At 51.7% G+C, this 18,927-nt stretch overlaps 1 protein-coding gene across 1 annotated transcript; it reads right to left on the bottom strand.

The window, feature by feature from the left end:
• Positions 1-1,170: 1,170 nt before the first annotated feature.
• On the bottom strand, positions 1,171-16,802 carry TMBIM1 (transmembrane BAX inhibitor motif containing 1). Its single transcript, XM_023529776.1, is given in 14 exon segments — positions 1,171-1,778; positions 2,166-2,219; positions 3,250-3,345; positions 3,645-3,732; positions 3,913-3,950; positions 4,194-4,233; positions 4,777-4,827; positions 5,294-5,347; positions 5,532-5,596; positions 6,337-6,431; positions 7,662-7,848; positions 7,850-7,903; positions 10,012-10,128; positions 16,657-16,802. Coding segments are annotated over 13 exon segments (1,035 nt in total). The 5' UTR covers positions 10,078-10,128; positions 16,657-16,802; the 3' UTR covers positions 1,171-1,631.
• Between the last annotated feature and the right edge of the window lie 2,125 nt (positions 16,803-18,927).

Here is an 18,927-nt window from a genome sequence, read left to right as displayed (position 1 = left end):
GTACACACACAACTGTGTGGGGAAGAGAGTTCGTAGCTCTCATGAGCTTTTTTAAAGGGTCCATGATGCAGAAAAGATCATGTGCTATTGCTCTGAGTGGTCCCTGCCAGACCCAGTAATACAGGGTGAGCTTTCACCAGCCTGTCACATCATCACCAGGAAGCACCAGGGCAAAAGTATTTGGTTATCTTAGAAAAGGTGGAAGGTAGCAAGCCAGAATACAAAGGTAGGAAGTGGATGCCTCAGGTAGAGCCAGACCAGATATTCCCAGAGTTGACACCTTAAAGTGAAGAAAACCAGAGCCACACAGGCTTTTAACTTCTAAACATAAAACTTTATTACATTTCTAGTTAGGTCTTTTTTGTGATGTACTTAGGACCAAGGACTAATAGAGAAGTTCTAATTATATATGGGCTAATTCGGTTTCCACCCCACCCAATAGAGTGATGCTTTGTCCCTCTTCCCCATTCCAGCTTGAGGCACTTGGTGTCGGGAAGAAAGCAGTAGCTGGCTGGAGAAACGGGGTTTGAGTCTAAAGTCTCCAGCGAGAGTTAAGAACAAACTGAGGAGAAGTCCCCTTCCTCTCAGGTCCCTCCCCAGGTTAGCAGAAGGAAAGAACACAGAAGCTTCCATGGATGCCACAGTAGGCTTCCACATCTCTCATCCCAGGGGGCAACTCCAAGGCATTTTCCCCTGCCCCCAATCCAGTCTCTTCATCCTGGTTACTTCCTGGCCACACTTCCAATCCTATAAATCACCCCTCTCCTGACCTTTGCCCCTCACTTTCCGCCTTGAGCAGCCTGAGCACAGGAAGCAAGAGATCCCTCTGATTGGGGATCTCAAGCACCAGAGAGGCCCCAGGCAGCTTTGGAGAATGGGGACTACATGGCTACAAACGGGCCTGCTCTCCCTGCCACCACCACAGCCTTGAGGAAGCCCAGGGTAGATGCTGCTCTGTATTGGCCCCTGTGCTCAACTTTGCTCACTCTCCTCTTCCTCCCCCACCCCACCCCCACCCCCACCCCAGATAAACAGTATATACATGCCATCAAAAGAAGAGGGGCTAAAGGAGCGGGGACCCACAGGCACAGATCTCTTCTACCTTCCTGAGCTGGGAAGTGCCAAGGTTTGCCAAAAGAATGCAGAATAATGGCCTATGAGTCCAGGAGGCTGGGGACAAAGCTCTTTGGCTCTGTTGGGGGTCAAGGGAAGGAAACAGCTCTAGCTACCTAGCCCAGAAGCCTATGGCAGATGTGAGAGGGGAAACCTCATCACCTTGAAGTCACTTCTACCTCTCATATCCCCTTTTAGCTATTTTATAGGCTCTTTTCATCCCTCCCAGCTCCAACCCTAGCTGTTAAGAATTTATTGCCACATGGTAGAGGGAGAAGGCACATCTTCATCCTAGTCCCTGCCAGGTCCACCAAGGGCAAGAGTTAGTCTCTAGTTCCTCAAGCCCCACCAGGAGGTACCCACACATCCACAGCCAGAGGCCGCTCACCCCAGGACAGAAAGGAAACTGGGCATATTACTTGAGGGGAAGGAAAAAGTCTGAGGCCCAGACCCCCATCACAGGGCCCAGCCCTCTGGAGAAGGGAGAGCCCAGGGTAGAGTGGAACTGGGGGCACTCCTTAATCACGACTCCCCACCAGCTGCAGCACAAAGGTGAAGATGTAGATGATGTCTGTGTAGATCTGCAGGGCACCAGTGATGTAGTCCTCCGGGCTGATGGTGTGCTTCCGGTTCCCCAGGACCAGCTGCGTGTCATAAGCCAGGAACTGCAGGGATACGGGAGGCACAAGTGAGGACCCAGGGGCACAGTGCCAGAGCTCATTTCTGGTCAGCAGATCTGTCCCCAGATCCTCCGTGCCATGCAGTGTGCTTAAGGGACACATTAATGAACGGCAGGACACGTCTCTACCCTCAAGCAGTTCACTGTCTCGAAGGAGAGAGAGACGCACTGTCTCTACAGTGTGGCCTGGTGAGTGAACAAGAGGAGGGAATGCCTAGAAAATCGGTGGGACCCCTTGACAGCAGGGAGAAGAAAGGGTACATGTAGCCACACTCCCTTCCTCCCACACCGCCTAAATTCGTGCTCTAGCCATTCAGTTCCTCGCCTCCATCCCCTCAACTCCCCTTCCCATTAGGGGCAGGGCCTTACTTACCAAGGTGAAACAAATGGCCCCCAGAGCAGCATAGACCATATGGAGCCAGTAAATCTGGGGAGAGGGAACAGGGATAGTGTTAGAAATCTTAGCAAAGTGTAGACCAAGGCAGGCCCTCAAGACCATCTTCCCCTGGGATTCTGCCATCGAGTGGGCAGATCCAGGAGGCTACCTACATGAAAGGACTACCTCTGCCTTCCAGAACCTGGAAGAAATTAAGAGAGGTAACATACTTGGCAGAGAAAACACAGTGCATCCTCCAATGGCCATATAAAAACCAATCTCCAGCGTGAGTTAAGGTACAGAGGTATCTACTTCTGGGAAAAAGAAGGTGGTTGAATTATAGCTCTGGGAGGGGCAGGCCTAGGCAGGCACCAGTCAAAGAGCCCTGTCACCTTTCCCTCAGTCACGGTCATCCTTCAGGACAGTGGTTCTTGCAGCCCAGCTTGGGAGGGACAGACTGAAGAAGAGGACTGGAAGGGAAGCCCCCCACTCGCTGTGATGAACATCAGAATCAGAGAGCACCCCCAGGGCAGCCCTGCTCAACAGCCTTCCAGGTGCCTGTCCGCAGAAGGGCAGGGCCAGCCCACGGTCAAGTGGGCAGACAGTCCTATTCTTGTACGCCCCCTCCAGCGCTGTTCTCCACTCCCTGCCATGAGGCTCTCCTCAGCCTAGAGGCCTCACGCTCGCTCCCAACTGGAATAAAAAAGGAGTTGGATACAGTGACCCCTGAAGTTCTTTCCACCCTGGCCCATCTTCTTGGTCCTCTGGGTTCCTCTTCCAGTCTGCCTCCTAGAACCTGGTCTCAGCTATCAGACAGATCTCACCCACTGCTTCCCACAGGAATTCCATGGTGCCGTCTGTCCAAGGCCTCAAGTGCTATGGCTCCCGGGGCCTTCTGTCACTGAAGAGGCTATAAACCCTAACCCAAAGGATGGGGCTTCAGCACTGGCACCTTTGCTAGCCAGTTGAAACGTTCTGGAAGTCAGAGCCTGCCCAGAGGCCAGTGGGGCCTGCTACACTCATTATACAGAAAGTCTCTGAGCACTCCGTTCGCTGACCCCAGCTCTCCCAGGACACTCACATATTTGAAGGACAGCACAATGGCGGTGACAATCCCAGTCACCATCATCACAATTCCCAGGACACAAAAGAGGCCTGTGCACGAGGTGAAGTCCACCTGCCAGGAAGGAAGAAAGTGGCACCTGTCAGACAAGTGCCACAACTAGCAACCCAGCCAGACTGGCCCTGCCTCCCCCCACCAGGGAGGACCAGTGCTGCCTTCTGGGGGACATGGAAGTGACACTGACATTCTAAGGACAGACACAGGAAATAGTTTTGTAGGTGTAGCTATGAAAGGACAGGGATTAGGGTCTCTAAGAGAAATCTTGGGTCTAGGGGTCTGGTCTCTCCCGGGTCTGCCCTGGTGCCGGTCCTTAAGGGAGTGGAATGGCCACGGAAGGGACCCCCTGCCCTCACCTTGGTCTGGAAGCAGAAGACGGTGACTGAAATGGACACCACAGCAGTGATGATCATCGCAATGATGACAGCTGTGGTTTGATACATACTGAAGAGAAGGGGTTAAGAGAGGCCAGAGGCATAAGCCATATATGATTGACTTGAAAACCACCATTTCCAGAAGGACCCTGCCCAGAATCTCCCATGCAGATGACTGCCAGCCCAGAGATGCCCCACTCCCCTATAGCACACACTTCCCAAGAGTGTCATGGTTTGTCCCTGAGTGTACCTGGAAATGGTGCCAGTCATGAAGCCCAGAGCAAGAGTCTGAGGAGAGGAAAAAAACAAGTGTGAAACACTTAAGAGAGGCATGGCCACGGTGGAGTGTCAGAGCTGGGGGTAGAGGTGACTGAGGAAGAAAGAGGCAGCCACCGAGGAAACCAAGGCAGGAGTCAGGATAAAGTGAGAGAGGGAGCCAGACATCTTCCACAGTGGCCTCCCTATCCCTTCCCTGGGACCAACCATCCCTCACACCATCTCCAAACACCCCCTCCACCCTTCCGGACTTACAAAGAGGGTCAGCAGGATGATGTTCCATGGGAAACGGCGTCTGAAGGGAAAGAAACCATGATTACGTGATTTGGGGCCAGCCGGGTATCAGAGGCTCCTTTAGCAGAAGGAAGTTCTTGACTTGTGTGCCTAGAGAATTAGGCCTTGACTTGAGAGAGGGGAGGCGAGTTTGGCCTTTGGTACCTGCTCAGGTGGTCCTATGCAACACCAACAACATGGGGCAATAGGACAGACCTGGGCTGTGGAGCCACAAAGACCTGGATTTGTTTGCAGCTCTTACACTGACTATTTCTGTAACTGAAAAAGTTACTCAGCCCCTCTGAGCCTTGGGTTCTTCCTATTTGTTAAATGGTTAAAATGCTGCGCATCTTGCAGGGCTGCTACAAGAATAATAGCTACATAGCTAAATAGGTTCCACACAGGCAAGGTACTTTGTACATACCTGAAAGTAGCTGCTATCATCATCATTACTGCTTTTAAGTCTTCACTCAGTTGCTATTAGGAATCCCCTTTCTTCCCAAATATTTGACCCAACTTCTACCCACTGCCATCCCTTCTCATTGTCTAAGTCTCTGGGGCTTACCTGGGTCCCTGGCAGCAGGCAAGAGTCAGGTAGGTAGCCAGGAAGACAGCACTGGGGAGAAAGAGACAGGAAGTAGTCCATAGGCCCTGTCTGCTCCTCAGCCCCTCCTGACCTGGCCTGGCAGCACTCACCAGGCCAGCAGGTGGGAGGCCCACAGAGCTGTTTGGAAGCCTGGGGGAAGGCTACCTAGTAGGACCGGATTACCCCAGCCAAGGGCACTGAGATCCTCTGTAACAAGGGGTCTGGCCAAGAAGGAGAGTGAAGTTGGCCATTAGCAGACAAGCTAACAACATGGGGACCATTTTGCTGTATGCATGTTGCCACCACTTCCCCACCCCCGCTTTTGGGAATTCTGTGCTGCTGTTACACCTCATTTGGTGGCACGCACCCATACTTCCCAACACAGGGGCAACTTGGAGGGCCCCTCTTAAAAAGTGTTTGATCCTTGCCCTGAGAAAAGCCAGTCAATTGTCACCCCTCCTCTCCCTGCCCCAAGCAGGGAGGAGCACAGACTCACTAGGATGCGTAGTAGACAGCCACATTTCTCCTCACGAACTCACTGACTGGCTTCCTGTGGAGCAGGAGAGGACAAGAGAGAAGTCACGGCCATCTCCTCTAATCACCCGCATCCAACTCTTCTTCCAGTCCATCTGAGTAAAGGGCCCACCCCATCTCCTGGCGGGTGCCCCAGAGCCCCGGGCCCAGCCCAGAACCCTAGAGCTGCTAAGAGAAGGGCAGAGAGGCTAGAGACTCACACAAAGGTGAAGATAGCGATGATGGCCACCGTGATGAGCAGCTGGATAGAGATGATGGTGTAAACCTGGAACACAGACGGGTCACCATCCCACACCCCTGGCCTCCCCCCAGGAAGCAGCCAGCCCCTCAGACCAAGGAGCCCAAACGACTCTCCTCCTCCCCTGTCTATTAGTGGTAGGGAGAGGCTCCTTCATTTTGAAGGATCTACTCTGTTTTCACTCGAGAGCCCTCCCTAGCTGCAGCCAGGCAGAGGCCACCCCCAGTGAGGACCCTGGCTCAGGTACTAGACACACCTCAGAGCTGACCCCCCACCTCCTGCTCTCCTTGACATGCCCCCTTCCTGACATCCAGCCTGTTGACTGCTTGCTTCTCTGCCTCACTGCACAACCATGTGTGGCCTCCGCATTTGCAGCAATTCAGGCCGACATCTGCCAGGTATCTTATCTACTCTGAGCAGGTGCTATGCATCCATGAGCCAGGGAGGGAGGGAGGCTATGAATGTGAGCCTTTCTGGCTTCAAGTTGCTTATAGTCAAACAAGAGAAAGAAGTCTAGGAAGGGCAGAACACGGCGGAGCCTGCCGAGATTCTCCCAGATTGAATCTGCCCTCACCCCAAAACCAGGTCATGGAGAGGAACAAAACAGTGGGGAACTGCGGTCAGAAGAATGCATGGCTAGAGAGAACCTGGAAGGCAGCAGCATATTCCCATGGGAATGAGTACCCCGGGGCTAATAGTGCCTCCCAACCCCCTCATTCCACAGCCCAAGGGGCCCAGGTACACCTGCCTCCCAGCCTAGATCTCACCTTTCGGATGAAGGTGTGTCGGACTTTCCTGTCATCCCAATCTCCAGGCCCGAAGTTGTCACTCACTGCTCTCTCCTCCCCATCATAGCCTGGGCCTGGGGACAGATCACATATGACCAACTGAGGATTTGGAACATGTGGCCTCAATCCCAAAGCATCCATGATATTGTCTCAGAGTCTGAGATATCTTCAGCCAAAAGACAAGTGTTATAACTTGAACTCCCTGCCTAAGCCAGGTCCGCAGTGACCCAGAGCAGGCCTGGGCACCATATGGAGCCATGTGCCCCTGTCACAAAGGGGCTTATGTTAGAGCCATTCCATCAGCATGCATTCATTGAGGGTGCCCAGCCCACACCTGGGTTCTATGGTGTATGAACAAAGAGGTCTTGATCTAATGAGGAAGCAAGAGGTCCTGATCTAATGAGGAAGCCAGGCAAGTAGTATATGGCTTGGGAGCATCAGCCAGAGGAGCTGGGAGTCAGAGCAAGGGAAAAGGAAGATTAAAACACGGCATGTGTGTGGAGGGCCGAGAAGAGTATGAAGACTGTGATCTACGTCAGGCCAATATTCAGACTCAGAGAAAACAGGTGTGTCAGGGGTGCATGTTCACAGGGCAAGGCAGGACTGGAAACGTGACTGATGCACTAATGTTCGCACCAGAACAGACAAGCACGGCCAGATAGGCACTGGCTGTGCTCCAGGGCTCCAGAGGTGCTACAGGGCCTCAAATGTTCCCTGCATGCCTCCTGGGAACTGCTTTGAAAGTCCACATGTGAGCTGTTCGGGAAAAGTCTCACTGCCTTCTAATCTCATCTCATTTCTGACTAGAGCATCTGACTTGCCATGGCATGTACCAAACATCCAGATGACTTCTGGATGTTTGCAAAAATAAGATGTTACCTTAAAGGATGACTTGTCAGCACCGAGTTTAAAAAAAAAAATGTGCTTTATGTTGCAAAGGAAAAGCGTAATCTGGGCGAGGCAGGAATGGCCTCTTAAGGTAACCGCTCTGAAGTAATTAATTACTTCACCCAGCCACTTTCTCATGTGGTGTGTAAGTTCTGGTGTGTGTCTTATGGACTCAGTCTCCCTGCTGAATAAAGGGGCTAGCAGGTGGTCCGGGGGGCTAGGTGCTGAGGGAAAAAGGCAGTCGCAGGTAGTTGGGGAGAGGTAGGTGTGAGGGGAAAAGTAGGGAGTTAATGAAAATGGAAAATGAAGAGATGAAAAAAAAAACGAACAAAACAAGAAGTTGAAAAGAAAGGAGATGGCCTCATGTGTTGCATGTGTTCTTCCACCCACCCCCGAGCCACCCTTCAGGGACTCACCGTAGTTCATGGGCATTGGGTGGATGGGGGGCATAGGTTGTGGGTATCCAGCAGGGTGACCGTAGCCAGGCTGTGGGTAGGCAGGGTAGGCAGGGTACCCGCCAGGCAGGACAGACGGCTGCCCATAGCCCCCCTGAGGCGGAGAGCCAGGGTACAGGGGGTTGCGGTCCTCATACGGAGGTGGGGCGCTGGGGTTGGACATGGTCACTCAAGGGCTGAGGGGAGACCCCAGCTGCTGGGACCTGAAATGGGAGACAAGAAAAGCAGTCGTGAGTGCCCAGGCCCAGCTTAGCCCCAGTCTAAGCTGTCTCCGTGGAAGGAAACTCTCATATTTTCTCTCAATCGTGGCATGTCATTCTCTGCCCACAGGCCATCCTCCCCATCCCCACAGCACTCTCTGCCCCACCAGATCAGCCCCTGCCTCTTGCCCTCCACCAGCTTTCTGTCCAAAGCCCTTCTTATTGTGCATGTTCTAGCCATAGGAAAGGGGGGGGCGGGGGGGGGTGATTTAGTGCAGGAGCCCAGAGGGGTCACTGGCATCAGGAGGATGAAAGAGGAGCAGGGGGCCTGGGAACTTCTCTGTGCTCATTTAAGAAAGTCTCCTAGTGACCAGGGAAGAAGCCTGATGGCCCAGCAAAGCCTCCTGGTGAGTCACAGGGCCAGCTGGGAGTTAGCCCAGCCCCCACAGCAGCTGGCCAGAGTGTAAGGCCTGAATGGCAGAACTGGGGAGGAGGCAAGGCCCAGAGGGAAGGGTGGGGGAGGAGGCTGAGGACAACAAGCTAGCCCCAGGGCTGCAGCCAGGAGGCCCAGAGGGGGAGGGCCGAGGGCCCCATGGTCAGTGACAGGCTGAGTCAGGGGACGCCTGAGAGGTGTGGGGGAGTGGGTGCATGGGGCTGGCCACCAGAGCCAGGAGGTGGCACAAAAGGGCAGGCCTGAGACAGGACTTTCTAGTTCCTTCAAATAACAGCCTAGGCGTGTCAGATGGGTGTGTGGCAGTCTATCACTGCCACTGTTCCATGGCCCTGCCAGGGAGTGGATAGTGCTTGCAGGGCCCCAAAGACCCTGGGAGACACACATTTTGAATTCCAGGGTCTCTGGTATCCCTGTGATTCCTGCCTGTCTCCCCACCAGTGGCAGAGGCTAGCGGGGAAGACAGATCACCGAGTATTCATGCCACAAGGTTCAGCCAGTACCTTCTCTGTAGTAGGAAGAGCCCCGCAGCCAGGGGAAGGAGGAGGGAACCCCAGCAATAGAATAAGAAGGGACCTCCAGTTGTACAGCCCAAATGCAAAGTTCAGATAAGGGAATCAAGGCCCAGGACAGTAAAGTAATTCCCCGGGGTCACAGAACTAGCAAGTTAACGACACCCTCAGAATCAAGGCCTTCAGGGTCCTAGGTATGTGTCCTCTATATTATGGTGTGTGTGTGTGTGTGTGTGTGTGTTTAATGCTGTGTTCTTTATGCCTCTTCAGCCCAATAAATGTCTTTCGGGCCTAGTGTTTCCCTCAGAGGTGGCAGAGATAGGGGCCTGGGAAGAGGTAAGAAGCAGGTCCTTCGAAGGCCTCTATTAGGGACAAGCCCTGACAGAATCTGGGCCCCTTGACAAGGCCACCACCTCCCCTTAGAGCATCTCCCAAGGGGCAGACCTTTAGGATCCGAGAGATCCTGGATCCAGATCCAGGTCAGCAGGCAGCCTCAGAGCCTCTGCTGGAAAGAAGGATGAACCGGCTTCTCTTTTTAGGGCATGCTGCACAGTTCAGGGATCAGGTAAAGGACTGGCTTATCTCTTCTCTCTTATACTGGGATAATTCAGACAGGGCTGAAGGTGGCAGGGAGGATGGGGGAGGACGGATTGAATAACAGGCCAGATCTCTAAATGGGTTATTTTGAGGAAAACTGTCCTTCATCTTTCCAGAGTAAATGGACCAGAACAGCAAGAATGTGTCAAGTCAGAAATAAAGACATCTGAGACAGTGAGGGTATGACACAGCAAACAAGGGTCTCAGAGGCAGACTCTCAGAGGTCCTGCACAGTGGAGCAGTGGCCTGAGAAAGTGGGGAGCGAAGAGAACAGGGGAAGACTAAAAACTGAGTGTTGTGACTTTAAGAAACAGAGATACTGTTTTTAAAAATGTTTTGGGTTTATGTAAAGGTAGGAAAATATTCATAAGTAGTTATAATATGTGAATCTCCTTAATAGACATTTTAAAAAGGAAAAACTGGGGTTTCCTCCCCTAAGGCAAGAGGCTCCTTCTTCTTATACCCCTCTACCCACCCCTTCCAAAACACCCCCTTTTAACTCCACCAAAAGAAAGGTAGCCTTTTTTCAGGAAGAGGGACAAGCAAGTCACCTTTGGAGTCGGGTTATCTGTCATTATCATCATCTCGGCACCCCAGACCCATCTGATGGTGATCATCCAGATGGTAAATCCACAGGTGAATAGGCTGAACACAGCCCAAGAAAGGCCCTGTGATCAGAAGCTCCAGCTGAGCCACCAGTGTCACCAGGACCCGGCCCTATTGCCTCCTCAGGGAGAGCCTCTGTGAAATGATCTGAGTGGACCAGATGATTTCTGAGCTCATTCCAGCCCTAACAGACTGGGATCCTGGGACTTACCTGAGGAGCCCAGCTACATGGGGCCTGCCCTTTGCCTAGCCAGCCTGCTTTGCCCCTCCCTCCTTCCTGGAAGCCAAGCCAGAAAAACAAGTCCTTCCCCAGACCAAAGGGTGAATCAGGGAGAGCAAGGCCAGCCCTAGATGGGCAGCAGGCTGCTGGCTGCTGACTCAGAGTCCTCCCTCTGCACTCCCCCACCCCTCCCTTTGACTCTTCTGGCTTCAGAGGAATTCACCAGGAGACCTGCCTGCTGGGAACATAGCAGGTCACAGTCCTGTTCTCTGGGGCCTCAGCCACCAGCTCATGCCCACCAAAGACCCGCACTGACCACTTCACCTCACTATGCCTCAGTTTCTCCACCTGGAAAATGGGTTTAACACTATTACTATAGTGCCCTCTACAGAGTTGTAAAAATTAAATGAGAAAATATACATAGAGCACTCAGAATGGTGCCTGCCCCCTAATAAACAGTAAATGCTGACTATTTTTAGTTATTATTTCATTAAATCCTCACAAGAGCCCAACGGGATATATATTGTTGTTATCCCTATTTACAAGTGAAGAGATAGAGGTATAGAAGCATTAAGTCACTTGCCCAAGTTACTTAGCTAGGGTGCGAGGAAGTCAGACAAGACTTGAACTCCAAGACCGACTCTGGAGCCCATGCTCTTAAAGCCCATGCTCAGATCCCTTGTTTGGACAGCCTGTGTATCCTACTTCTCGTCTCTTCTCGTGCATTCCCATCTAAGACCCTCTGATGGCAACGGGAGGCTTACACTGCAAGTGGATGCCAAACCATTCAGCCCCCTCGAAATCCCCCCGGTTCCCAAACCCAAGCCAACCCTCCCTCGCTCCACCAACCACACGGCCACAGTGCAGGCAGGCAGAGCGACCTGTTCTTGGTCACAAAGCTGGGCCTGGGGCTGGGACTACATCCCAGATCTCTGGTGTAGGGCTGGCACAAGAGAGAGAGAGAGTGTCCAGGCCAGTCAGGGGAGTGGCTGAGCTCAGCCACATTCACCTCTGAGCAATGCCAGACGGGCAGGAGCCTCAGGCCCAGGACTGCCAGCACTGGCAGCTACTGAGCCTGCTTCCTGGCTGCTGCCCGACCTACATGACAGCCATGGCCACCTCCTCATCATCGAGGCCTCAGCTAGGGGTGAGGTTTGCAGCTGGCATTGCCTAGGTAGCAGGGAAAGGCAGAAGTGGTCAGTGTTTACTTTCATAGCTATGACTAAAGGTGTGAGCTGGAGAAGAATGTAGAGTTGAAAGGGAAGGTGGGGAAACAGCAAGGAAAAGGTCCAGGGCAAGGTGAGGAATCATGCCCAAGACTAGAAACCGGGGATCAAGGCATCTAGGTTCAGCCGGTAGCTACTAGAGGGGCTCGCAGTCTCCAGGGGCTAAAAAGGACCTTTAAGGTTCCCCACTGGAAGCTGGAATTTTCCTAAAACACAGTGGGCATTCAGCTGCTGGATACAATCCAGTGACAGGGAGCAGGACTGTTCCACTTTCAGGCCGCTTGAATCACTAGCACATTCTTCCTCACAATGCCTGTTCTAAAGACACTCAGACTCTGCCCATCCTTGCCACATTACAGATCTAAGTTTGCTCTCCTCTCTCATGGCCTCATGCCCTCATCAGGAAGGAGACAGAACCTCTCCTTTCTCCTGCAGGACCCACAGACCCAGCCATCATAACAGCAGAAGCAGGTGGGCTCAAACACAGGACTTGTTGGCTGTCAAAGTTTTCAGATGCAGCCTTGGGGAAGCATCTCCTTCACCTGGAAGTGTGGCCACCATGCTTCCAGCCAGCTGAGGCCCCGGCTCAGGCTCCCCTGGGGGCATCTGAAGGGTTAAGGCTCCGGAATCTGCAGAGAAGTTTGAGCTACTGGGGTTAGAGCGAGAGGGTGTGTGTGTGTGTGTGTTGGAGGGAGGGGCGGAAAGGAGCAGCTGACTGGTCCAGGCAGCATGCCCTCCTCCCTGCCAGGAACAGATGCCCAGAGCCAGAATGGAAAGAATAGCTCAGAGCAAGCATCTCAGGAAACCCCACCCAGCAGGCACAAGAGCACAGCCCCTGGCCCACTGTGACCAGGTCTCTTATGACAGTCTCCTTTACTTACTTTAACTCCCCCAGCTCTCCCTTCCCCCCAAAAAAGACTTCACCCTCCTACCCTAGCACATAGCTATCAGGGCATAGGAGTAAAATGATACACCCAGGAGTGTCTGGGCAAGTCACCAGGCCTGATGCACAGGGACCAAGGTGCCCGGAATCAACCCACTCTCTGTCTACCTGTCCCCTGGGATTAATAGGATGATGCTGAGTGGATCCAAAAACTGAAACGTCAGAGCTGGGATGGACTTTAGAAATCATCTGGTCATTTGACAGACAAGGAAACCCCAGAGCCAAGAAAGTTCCTGCCCCAGCCCACGACAGCCTTCCGGGTCATGGGTTTGGAACTTCATTCCCAGCCGTGCCCACTGTCTGAGACACGGAAGCAAGCACACACACAGCTGAGACGGAGCCAGAACAAGCCACTCATTCCCCCAGCTGTCTGTGTCCTCCGGCTCAGAAATAGATAAGACTGCCAACCTATGACTTCCCTCCCAGCCCATGGTCTCTAGCCAGGGTGGCCTCTCTCCAATCACACTGAGAGGGGTGGCTCCAGTCTCCAAGGAAGGGGAAGCCACCTTGGATAGAGGAGAGGACCCAGGCACCCACAGTTCCCCCATCACTCTTCTCTGAGGGCAGAACTGAACCATCCCTGCGGTAATCTCAGAGACCCCAGGCGAGTGAGTGGTCAGAATGGCCTGGGAGCGCAGATAAGGAAAGCGAAAGCTATTAAGCAGGCAGGGAAGGAAGAGAACCACTTATCCTGTACTTGCTACCAGGAACTCAGGCACATAGGATCCTCACATCAGGGGCACTATGAGATGCATATTCTTATTCCCACTCTACAGGTGACAAAACCAAAGTTCAGAGAAAGATAGGTCTAAGGTCCCAATCAGATCTGATGTCTGATTTTAAAATCCACACCCTTTGCTATTATACCTGCCTCGAGCAGAAGCCCCTGAGACACCCCCACCAGTCATCTGTGTGACTAGGCCAACACCCTGGGCAGACTGAGGTAAAAAGATATTTGCTGTTGATACAGGTCCCTGTCCCTGTCCCTGTCCCTTTGTATAAAGTTGAGCCAGGCCAGGGCCCTGGGTTAGTAGGCAGGGAGCTGAGTTCTTGTCCTGGCCCTGGTCCTGACTCTACTGTGTGAGCCAGGGTAGGCCGCTTCACATTTCTGGACTCAGTTTTCTCATCCGTAGACAAGTATATAGAACCAAAAGATCAAGGTCCATGCCAAATCTAAGTCTCTGATTCTGAATGAAGAGCTTTATAGACTGGAACAGGAGGCTTCAGGGGAGAATGACCTACTTCCTAAAGAACCTATCCTAAGGTCGCTACTACGTTAACTGGCCTGGAGGACCGTCTACAGAGGCAGAGGCATGTGGCATGTTCTGGGTATGGGAGTGGCCATAACTCCCTTTCCTCCCAAACTGCCCCCATAATGCCCTCTGGACCCTATTGCCAGCATCTTCTAGGGGCTCACTCACTCAGGAGCCTGCAGAGAAACAGGGTAGCACTAGAAAAGAAAGAGAACAAGACAGAAAGCCAAGAGCCCTGGGTTCAAGTTCTAACTCTACCACTAACTAGTGTGAGAATCCAGACAAATGACTTCTCTTGGCCTCCTTTTCCCCTAAATCAGCCCACATGGGGAAGAGGAGGAGGGGCTGGTTATCCGGAACCAGAGAGTGGAGAGCTAGAATCATCAAGCCAGACATTTCCCGGACTGCTCGAAAGAACAGTGCCCCAGAGATGGGAATAGATGAGCTGTGAAAACAGATCAGTCTGAAAAATAATCCATATCCCATTTTTTTTTTGGAAATTCACAAGGCACAATGGCATATTAGGCCTCTGGGAAGTCCTGCAGTGAGCCAACCTGTTCAACTTTGTTTAACCCAGTGTTCCTTCAAACTTCCTTATGCCTGAAACATTTTTATCAAGGCACACCAGGCCTCCTTTTTTTAGAGATAGACCCAACGCTGAAGATGATTCATGTCCCAACTCATGTCTTTTTTTAAACTGAGGTATAGTTGTCATATAACATTACATTAGTTTCAGGTGTACAATATAATGATTCAATATTTGTACACAATGCAAAATGATCAACAATAAGTCTTGTTACCATCCATCATCATGCGAAGTTGCAATTTTTTTCTCATGACAAAAACTTTTGTTTACTCTCTTAGCAACTTTCAAATATGCGCTGCAATATTAACTATCTAACTCTTCATATCTTAAAACTCCTATCCTTACACTCAGCCCCTCAGAGTAGTCAGTCACATTAAGTAGCAGGCATGCCCCCTCACTGTCAGAGTCAGTTCAATGCTAGGATCCTCTCCAAGGGTCCTTCCTTTCGTCTCCCCACCCCTCACAACTGCTATTATAATCTCCACAGTGGAATTTACTGCCAAGGACTGGGTGACATCTCCAGCTAGCATAGAACCAGGAGGCTGGTATCCCCTGACATCACTTTTATGTAAGAGGAAAGAAGACAAATCATTACACCCAAGAATAAGGACTCATTCTTATCTTCCTCCTTGACCAGTGTTTTGAGTACCCTCTAGGTACTCAGCACTGTGGCCTGTGGTCTTCTGGATATCATTTCTACTTCAAAACAAGACCTAGGTTTTGGTCTAGAACTCCAGAATCTTAGGGTTGGAAGATTCTGTGAAGGCCAGCCCCTCCACAGCGTTCCCAACAGAATACTCCAGAAAGCCCGCATCAGGGTTAACCATATTGTGAGCAGAGGGCTTCCCAGAGAGCTGTCTGAGCTTCCACTTTCTGGCCCTCCCAGTACAGCCCTCTAAAGACACACGAATGTGGGCCCCTTCTCTGTGGCTTTTGCTTTTTGAAGGGCCCAGGATGAGAAGTTTGGGGGACAGAAGAGCTCTGAGGTGGACAGCTTCCAGCTACGGCCCCCATTCCTATGGGAGGAGACTAAGCTGTGGTGGCTATTACCTCAGCTCATGACATGAGGTTTTCCCCACACTTAAGGTGTAACCCGTCATTACCTCTCTGACGTGCCCATTTTTACAAGTGAGGCCCTGAGATCAAGGCACAAGAAGACAGAGGAAGTCAGGGCCCTTGACACTGTGTGGTCCCACCACTTTTTTCTGTTACAAACTTGGTCTCTGGGTGCTCATGACTGGAGAGACAGGGAGAGCAGGCAGGTGAGAAAGAAGTAATGGCTGCCCCTTTGTCCCAGACAAAGCAGCCCCAAGGATGCACCTGGCTCCCCCTGCCACCACTGGCCAGGCCAAAGGCGCCAGCTTTGAAACCAAAGCTCACCAGTGAGATGAATATTTCAGAGCCCCAGAGAACTGGACACCTGAGGGACCTTCCATGACATGTGGCTCTGACCCTGGTTCCCACTTAATCTCATGTCCAGGTTCCTCAGGTAGAACCCCACCCTCCCGAGGCCATGGTGGGCTGCATGGGGATGGGGACCCCCCAGAGGACAAGAATTGATGCAGAACCCACAAAATCAGGGCCAAGCCTCCCAGCATTCTTTCTCCACTTGCCCTCCCACTGTCTCCTAGCTCCTTTTCCAGTCTACTTGTTTACCCCTTTCCCATTTCCCATCCTCCTGATCCAAAGAGGCCCCGAGGAGTACAGTCCTCCCCTGCAGCTTTCGGAACCCAGCCTGGGGACAGTGGCAGGAAACAGGCACACTGAGGTAAAACCATGGTGACAGAGGTGGCCACTTCCACACGCCAAGAATGGGGCTGCTCTTTCCACCCTGCCCCCACGCTAGGACTCCCTCGTCTCCCACTCACTCAAATATTCCTTCACTTGTCTACACCAGGGCTGGCACCAGGGCCCGCAGGGGCGACCTGAGGCAGGGGCCGGCCCTGCGCTGCCTCCCTTCCCCCTCTCACCAGCTGAGGGCCATTCCACGCACAGCTGGCCACTCTGAGACTGGCACTGTGGACACGCCCTGTGACAGCCACGCTCCAGAAAGAGGGGCACATGACACCCTCAGACCCCGACCCGTTCACCGGGTGCCCACAACCAGCCGGCTCGGCTCCCAAGGATAAACAGGCGACACTTGCCAGCCCCGGGGGCACAGGGAAATCGAAACTCCAACCGAAAAGAGGACGAATCCCCACTCCGGCACCGGCTCCTCCGGCAGGAGCGGGCTCGGCCCGCTGCGCACTCCGAGAAAGTTTGGGGCCCCGGCCCAGCGCCCCCAACTCCCCCGACTCAGCCCTGGCTCAGTCCCACCCGCCCGCAGTACCCAGCTCCCCCCAGCCCCAGCCCCCTGGCTTGCCTGGCCGCTCCGGACGGTGCTTTCCGGCCTCCAGGCGTCGCGAGTCCGGAAACGCCCGTGCTGGCCTAGGTTAGGCTGGGGCTCCGCACCCCGCCCCGACGCGCCGTCCTTGTGGGGCGGGGCCTCAGGGCACCGCCAGGGGGCGCTGGGTCCCGCCCCGGGTTTCGCCCCGGGTCCCGCCCGCGTCAGCCTTGGGGTCCCAGCGAATTATTAGAATTTGGGGATTTAAAGGCAATACATGGTCAATGATGGAAACTTAGAAAACACCAAAATACAGGACGAAAAGCACTTCTTTCTATCCCCTCCCAACTCCCAGCGGGAAGCACTTGCTTTTGGTGCTTCTTTCACTTTATGTATGTAACTCATTTTAAGTTTTGTTTATTGCTTTCCTTTTACCCAACATTTTATCACGAACATTTTCTTGTCACTAAATATTATTCAAAAGCTCCATTTTAATGCCTCAAAGTATTCTATCATATAGCTGAGCTGACTTATTAAATCAATTTCCTACTGGACGTTATTCAAATTGTTTCCCATTTTTTAATTATTAGACATAAGTCCGTTATGAACATCCTTGAAAACTCTATGCTTTTAAGCCAAATGCACTTTTTATGTTTAAAATGTCAAACATCCAAACGTAGAGGTGGAACTTAGAATGGCTGTCCTTGGGGGCTAAGACGTTTCTGCTTGAGGTAGCTGCAACCAGGAAAGCAGCTGTTAAGAGTCAAAAGTCCTAAACTGAGATGTAGATTAATATTATCAGTGTACAACCTGGGCTGGGGGCTTCACACCTATCATCTCCATCCTCACAGCCACAAATGGAAGAAGGCGCTAACAGTTTTATCTTAAGAAGTGAGGAAATCGGTTCTGGGAAGTTTTGAAACATTGCCCAGTCTGTATAGTTCCAAAGTCCATGTTTTTTCCATTACACCAAGGCTGTTTTTTCCATTACAGCAAGCTGTTCACCCACTGCTAGTAGATGAACAGCTTTATTTAAAGTGCTTATCTCGTGCTACTAGGTTCCGGTTCCCCCTTCCCATTAATTTTTTTTCCCGGCTTTTTGTTGTTTTTCTTTTTTTTTTTTTTTTTTTTTTTTTAGTTTTTTTTTGGGTAACATTAGTTAATACAATTATATAATTTTCAGGTGTACATTGTTATTTAACATCTAAATATTCTATTGTGTTCACCACTCAAAGTCTAGTTTCCTTCAGCTACCATATATTTGATCCCCTTTACCCACTTCACCCTCCCCCTACCCCCCTATATTTGATCCCCTTTACCCCGTCTACCTCCCCTCTCCTCTTCCATGCTTTTCTTTTTCGAATGGACCAGGATCGACTTGACAAAACACAGCTAGAAATGAACACAACCGGACAACCAAGACAACTTGAGCACTTCCAAACCCATCATTAAGCACTTTTCCTGACATTATCCACTGTGGCCAGTCCAGCTCTTACTGGAAGCTCATTTGCATGCTAAGCATAAGTGAAAGCAATGTGTTTACTAATAAATATAGTAAGCGAAGATGCCACTTAGATTGCATTTTTCAAACCAATCGAAATAGAAATGTTTTTTAAGTTGCTCCCCCCCCCCACATACACACTGTATTTTTATTCATATAGTTAGATATAACTTAAGTAGGAGTTACTTAGGGGGACTGGTGGACACAATGATGGGCTAACTCTACCAGCCACCCCAACTCTTCAATGGGAGTTCAGTTCCTAGGGGCTGAAGGCCTCATTTTAGGACATCCCCTCCCAAAGCATGAGACCACCGGTAAGAGCTGGAGAGGCAAGGACAGTTCTGCTCAACTTCGGTCTCCACCTTGATCACAGACTAGAGCCTCAGGTGAACTTTGAAACCCTGCAGAATCTGGCCAGATCTCCTGATGTCCCTTCATGCTCTCCACACTTGTGCTCCTTCTCCGAAAAGCACTCTCTGCTTTCTAGAACTGCCAGAATGGTCTCCAAGGAGATTCATTTTCCAGCCAGCAATCGCATCTGCCCCATGGGAAAGTGGAATGTGGGGAGCACACACAAACAAGCCCCACACAAGCCTTGCTGCCATGCTCTTCCTCCTGAGCCCATTTTCTGATCATGGAGTCAAGATGATGACCCTAAAAGAACATCTGGAGCACCCGGCTCAGAGCGACAATTTACAATAGACGTTCAATAAACGACGTCTCCTTCTCTGGATCTCATTTTATCCCTGGGTGGATGTAAGAAACATCCAAACCTACAGAAAAAAATTTATGAGTTTATCTGAGCCAAA

This window comes from Pteropus vampyrus, unplaced genomic scaffold, assembly GCF_000151845.1.
Source record: "Pteropus vampyrus isolate Shadow unplaced genomic scaffold, Pvam_2.0 Scaffold42, whole genome shotgun sequence".
Classification (NCBI taxonomy): domain Eukaryota; kingdom Metazoa; phylum Chordata; class Mammalia; order Chiroptera; family Pteropodidae; genus Pteropus; species Pteropus vampyrus.
Note: the sequence above shows the minus strand (reverse complement) of the source record. Positions and strands in the feature narration are given on the sequence as shown.